This window comes from Lathyrus oleraceus, chromosome 7 (genome assembly GCF_024323335.1).
Source record: "Lathyrus oleraceus cultivar Zhongwan6 chromosome 7, CAAS_Psat_ZW6_1.0, whole genome shotgun sequence".
Taxonomy (NCBI): Eukaryota; Viridiplantae; Streptophyta; class Magnoliopsida; order Fabales; family Fabaceae; genus Lathyrus; species Lathyrus oleraceus.
Window position 1 is genome coordinate 158561491 of NC_066585.1, and position 6240 is coordinate 158567730.

Genomic DNA, 6240 nt, shown 5'->3' on the forward strand with positions numbered 1-6240 from the left:
ACCCCCAAATTCACAGGACTCTGTCATTAAATATGCTTTCAGCATGCCTTAGAGATTTTTCGTGGTAACAAAATGCCCCCCCAGAGATGCCATTTTTGACTGTCGAAGTTGGTGCGATGATGGCATCTCTGAAACGTCGATTTACCCCTTACTGTTTCCATTTCTACTTAGTGGGACATCTGTTTACCCCACGTTGGTGACGTCATATAATCATGGCGGACGTTTCTTTTTTCCTCGAGACGCACAAAATCACATCTACGTCATTTTGCGTCTTTATGACTGAACGTGTTTGTCTTTTCGCTTGCCTTCTCTCCGCCACATGTCTGTAACCGTGGGAACGTGGGCATACATGTCGAAAATGGAAGTTCAAACGCTTACTCTTCTCTGCTCAGGGTTTAAACTCTATAAAACCCTCATTCTTTCTTCTTTTTCTCTTTTTTCTCCCTTTTGCTTTAGCATTTACTTGTCCTCAGCGCTCTGTGAAAAACTCTTCTTCTCCACCACGAAAAAATCTTCTATTCTCTCAATGGAAAGCTCCAACAAACCTTCTGCTGCTAAACTCACACGTCCCATCACCATTGATGGTAGGGAGTATGTTCCTGAGCCTCCATTTGTAGAAGAAAAGGAGAAAATCTGGCATTCTCAGGTATTGATTCCTCTTTCTTTGGCTAATGAACCCTTAGCGTTCTTAGGTCCTCTCCTAGAAAACCGACACCCAAAGATTACCAGAAACGACTAATCCCTTTTCCCCGCCAGTCACATTTCTGAACCTGTGATTTCCGCTCAACAACCCTTCTCCCTTCGCTACATACAGGAACTTCAGGACTTCTCCTCCCAGAAATTGTCCTAAGTTTTGCGCTTGGATGGACCGACTGGAATCAGAAAAAATCGACCACTGGAAAAGGACATGCATCTATACCCTTTTAGAGATTGCCCGTTGTGGCCCTCCCCAGTCTTGTGGCATGTTATTAGCTGTCCTTCAGTTCTGGGAGAGTTCGACCAACTCCTTCCATACTAAGTGTGGCATGATCACGCTGACACTTCTAGACATTGCTTCCATCACTGGCTTGAAACCGACTGGCGAAGTTTTCGACTGCGAAGCTGTAGCGCCAATTTCCTTGAGATTCGACGTTGGTGACTCTCGCAAGCCAACATACAACAATTTTATTGATCATCGTGCCACCTCTGCAGGCCCTGTGACTGACGAAGAACGTGTGGCTTTTTTGACCCTTTGGCTGTCCCGCTATGTCTTCTGTTCTAGATCCATGCAGGTAGCCAAGCACTTTGCTCTCCTGGCAACCCAACTGCACCAAGAGCGTGACATTGCCTTGGGCCAACTAATTTTGGCTTCTCTCTATGAGTCTCCATCTGAGGTTGTCTGCCAAATTAGGCTCTTCGACCCCGAGAACTCCAGAAAGAAAAACGTGTTGGTCTATGGCCCTTTCTGGTTTTTGCAGTTGTGGCTCAATGCCACTTTCACCAAAGATATAGCCCCCTACGGAATGAGGAGGGTTGCGTGTCCCCTAGAGGAACGACATCTTATCTGGAAACGGTTGATCCCCCTGACACCTATCGACAAAAACTTCCTGGACCTTCAAGTGTTTCGACTTCTATTCAACATCATGTTGACTCGTGTCAATTTCCTACCCTTTATGGCTCCTTTCAGCCATCGAACTGAGGGTCCTGAGTGGCTCACTGAGCCTTTCCCTCTGACCGACGGGGAACACAGAGATGAGGCCTTCCTCATTTGGAGGCGTTTTCTGGTCCCTCGCTTCCTGTCGGCTAAAACCTCCAGCAGCAATCCTGGCTTAGTGGCTTATCAGCCTAACCTTGTGGCCAGGCAATTTGGCCTTTGCCAATTTATTCCCAAGCCTATATTCTCCTCCCAAGAACTGCTTGCCAATATCCTCTACGGTCAATTGGAGTGAGATCGAAGAGGAACTCGAATCTATTTGGAAAAACCGACCACGTCTCCCTTCTCTTCCTTTTCGACCAGCCTACTACTGTACCAAAGAATTCAGTGATTGGTGGCAGTCGTATTTTACCCTTTATGTTGGCGCTCCTGATGCCAAACTATCTGAATTAACTGAGGCTTTTGTTTGTTTGCAGGCGAAATCGACCAAATGTAAGGCTCTTCATGTCAAACAGATTCGTGCTTTCCAGAATTATTTCTAAGTTGTGTATCGACCAGATAATCTTCGTGGGACCATCTAGGCGGCTGCGGTCGAACTAAAGGTGAAAATAACAGACATGCTTTCAAAACTCAAAATCCCTGGTCACGTGAAGGACAAGTATCTTTACGCCCTTCACTTTGGAAACCTCAAGTTCCCTCCTCTACCATCTAGCCCTCTGGCTTTGGCCTTTGGTCATTTGGTTCCGGTGTGGTTTTATTGTCCCATTTCATACGTACAAAATGCCTCTAAGAAAAAGGCTGACAGAGTGGTCCCAACGAAGTATTATCTGCCTGATTACTCAGGGCCGCTTCATATTGATCCTCAATATGTTAGCGTGTTCGAAACCACACAACTCAGTAACACTTCTCTGGAAATTTTAACACTCCTTTCTAGCTGGATTTCGTCGCTTACTTGCATTTCTTTTGTTTATTCGCAGCGATCCCTCTAAATCCTGTAGGCTCTGCATCTGCTAACCAACCTACTCCTTCGACACAAGAGGCGCAGGTTCGACTCTGACTAAGTTGCTGTTTCTTTTGGCTTTTTGTTTTTATTCTTAGCCATCATCTCTCTTCTTGCAGGCGGCTCCTGAGAAATCCTCTGACGATGATGGGCGCCCTATCGCTCAAGTCTTGAGGAAACCCAGTTCTTCTGTATGCCCATATCTGAAGCATTCCTATTTACTCTTGTGCCTTCTTAAGGGAAATACTACGTGGTCACTAATGTCTCACTTATGTGCAGGGTCAACCATGTTCGACCGAACCTACTGTCTCCTCTCACTCCAAAAAATCCAAGAAACACAAACGCTCCGCCCCCGCAGGCTCTGAGGTATTTCTTGTCGGCTTGTCTGCTCTTCTGGCTAGAATATCTGCTTATAACCTCTCTTCGTGTCTCTAGCACACATCCCAGCATAAATCCAAAAGCCACCATGGCCACAAGAGGAAAAAACATGACTCTCCCTCCAAGAGTGGCGAAACCAAGAAGAAAAAACACCATACAACGCCTCCTCCAGAGGCTCCTGTTGGAGACGTCGACACCATTGTGGTTGACACTTCCATCCTCGATACGGTCCTTGATACGGTCGTGGGAGCTTCACCGTCGACTGGCCTCTCTCCTACTGCTGCCTTGGGGAAAGCAAATCAGGAGCCAGTCTCTCATGCGTCGACACAGGTATTTACCCGTTTCCCTGTTCACTCCTTTGGATTTTTGTACTTCTCTTACACAATTTATCTTTTTCCAGGCTGATGCCTCTACTGAGCCGACTCAACCTGTTTCTGACTATACTCCCGCGTCGCCGGTCTCTTCTCCAGCTCGCCCATTCTAGTCTATCGACACCGCTGGTGAGTTCATTGAATTCCCTATCCAGATTAGTGATAGTGACTCTGACTCAGTCACTAGTCCTGCAACGTATCCGGACTCCAGTTCGACTAGTTCTGACTCTAGTCTTTCTTCAGCTTCCTTGCCTTTACAGGATCCACGGGGGCCAGTAGGTGTCGACACCAACAAACAACAACCCTCTCAGATTACTCCTTGGTCGACTATTTCTCCATCTCCCCAGATCACTCCTCCGTCGGCTGCTTCCCCTTCGCCTTTCCCGGGGCTGGCGATCAAGTCTTCTGCTTTAGAAGCAATTGCCAAGCTTCGCAATCTGGTGAAATCGCGCGATGTCTCTTTAGACTCTGAGTAGCTCCATTCTGGCAAAATGGGCCCTGAGGCGACGAAGACTAAGGCTCTCATGGACAAAATCCGCGTTCACGCCTTGAATCCTGACCTTCCTTTCTTGCTCATGCATGAACCTGCTATCGGTCCAGAGATCCTGAGCGTGCTTGCCCAACTAAAGGGTCTCCAGCTCTCTAATTATGCCAAATGTGCCATGGCGGCTCTCAAACTAATACTGGTTCCCATGCTGCGCCACATCGACAGCGTCCGGGACACTGAACGCCAGATTGCTGCTACTGAGGCATCCGTGAAGGAAAAATGGGAGTTGGTGACGCATGCCGACGCGGAGGTTGCCAAGATGTTGGGGGTTATAAAGGAGCGGAAGAAAGAATTGATCTTCAAACAAACACGGGCCACTGAGATACGTCAACAGATTGATGCCCTTCGGCGTCAAATTGCCACTCTAGACGGTGAGTTGGAATCAATTACCAAGGAGGAGTCGTGTTTTATCGACGAAGTGCTAAAACCTGCCTAGGCCACTGTGGAACAAACCACCGATGATGCCTTAGTGGTCGCTGAAGAGCTTATGACCGTCGAAGGGAAGCTTGAAGAGCTTAAAGCCCACGCCGACACCTTGGAGTTTGCGTCCTTGCATTACAATTTTGAACTTAAATCTTTCTAATCTAAGTTTAGCCAGTTTTGACCGTTTCTATTGTATGTACAAGTTTTTTGTAATATTTAAACAATGGCTTCTTGCCACTTTAATGTTATCTTTCTTATTCTTAGCACTGTATATTTACTTTCTGTGCCTTTGCAGCTGATTTCTAACATAGTTATCTCCAACCTTATTCTTTCGACAGTTATTCAGTCTGCCAAAATTTTGACCTCTTGAAGGATAGGCCTATATTTCTTCAAGTACTTTCCATTCACTCTTAAGATTCACCTATCTGGTGCCAACTCTTCGACCTCGTAGGCGTTGTTGGAAAAAACCTGCAAAACCTTAAACGGTCCCTCCCAATTAGGGGACCATTTACCCAAAACTCTATCATTTTTGTCCATAGGCAGGATCACCCTCCAAACCAGATCGTTGATAGCAAACACTTTCCCTTTCACCCTTTTATTGTAGGCTCGGGCGACTTTCTCTTTCTGTCTTTGTAGGGAGTCCAATGCTGACATTATTTCTTCATCTACGTCGACTAATTCGTCTGTCATCATACTCCAGTAATCTTCAGAAGGTATTTCATACTACCTTTGGGTTCTGACCGCCTGGACCTGAATCTCTACTGGCAATACTGCGTCGTGCTCATAAACCAGTCAAAATGGGGTTGTTCCAGTTGCCTCTTTTGGTGACGTTCGACATGCCCACAAAGCTTGGTCCAACGTCTTATGCCAATTTCTTGGCTTCTTGCCTATGTGTTTCTTTATTAGGCTGATGATCACCTTATTAGCAGCTTCGACTTGGCCATTCGCCTGTGCGTAATAGGGGGTAGAGGTCAGTAATTTGATTCCCAATTCTTTTGCAAAATCTTGCACTTTTCGACCAGTGAAAACTGACCCCTGGTCGGTTGTAATAGTTTCTGGGATGCCAAACCTGCAGATGATGTAACTCTGGACAAAGTCTATCACAGCCTCTTGGTCCACATTTGTCAGTGCTACGAATTCGATCCATTTTGTGAAATAGTCGATACCTAACACATACCTTTGTTGTTTCGACGAGGCTGGCTTTATTTCTCCTATAACATCCAGAGCCCATCCTTGAAATGGCCAGGGCTTCACAATTGTATGCAGCTCGCTTGCAGGCACATGTTGTATGCCCCCATGTAATTGGCATTCTTAACATCCTTTAGCAAATTCAATATAATCTTTCAGCATTTAAGGCCAATAAACTCCTGAGCGCATCAAGAGCCATTTCATCTTCCAACCTGCTTGATGTGCCCCACACGCCCCGCTATGTATGCTCGACACAGCCACGTATGCCTCACTTTCTCCTAGGCATTTTAATAACACTCCTTCGACCGTCTTTTTGAATAATTCATCATTTACCAAGACGTAGCTAAGGGCCCTATATTTTATCTTTCGATTTGTCGACCCCAGGAGATTGCGTAAGTAATCGACTAGCGGTTTACGCCAATCGCTTTCATCTTCATCGTCGACAGCCAGAATTTCAAAATGATTTTTATCTATGGCTCCCAACTTCACGATCGCCAAATCTGACGGTGACAACACTGTTGCTCGTACTTTCTCTCTCACCTGAACCTCTTCATCCTGGTCTTTTGACGCTTTGTACCCTGAGGCCTCATGCGCCAAATCATTTTCTCTTTGGTTTTCTTGTCGTGGAATGTGTTGGAGATTGACTTGCTAAAACCTCTTGAGTAATCTGATAGGGACCACAAAATACATGATTAAATTT

The 6240-nt window shown here is 46.0% G+C and overlaps 1 protein-coding gene across 1 annotated transcript; it reads left to right on the forward strand.

Annotated features, from left to right (window-relative positions):
- The first annotated feature begins 863 nt into the window (after positions 1–863).
- LOC127102579 (uncharacterized) lies at positions 864–1928 on the forward strand. The gene has a single exon (XM_051039932.1). The coding sequence runs from the start codon at positions 864–866 to the stop codon at positions 1926–1928; it is 1065 nt and encodes a 354-aa protein (XP_050895889.1).
- The last annotated feature ends 4312 nt before the right edge of the window (positions 1929–6240 follow it).

Bases quoted from the DNA above. Each gene is read 5' to 3' on its own strand.
- LOC127102579 (XM_051039932.1), top strand. From the start codon at position 864: ATGGACCGACTGGAATCAGAAAAAATCGACCACTGGAAAAGGACATGC.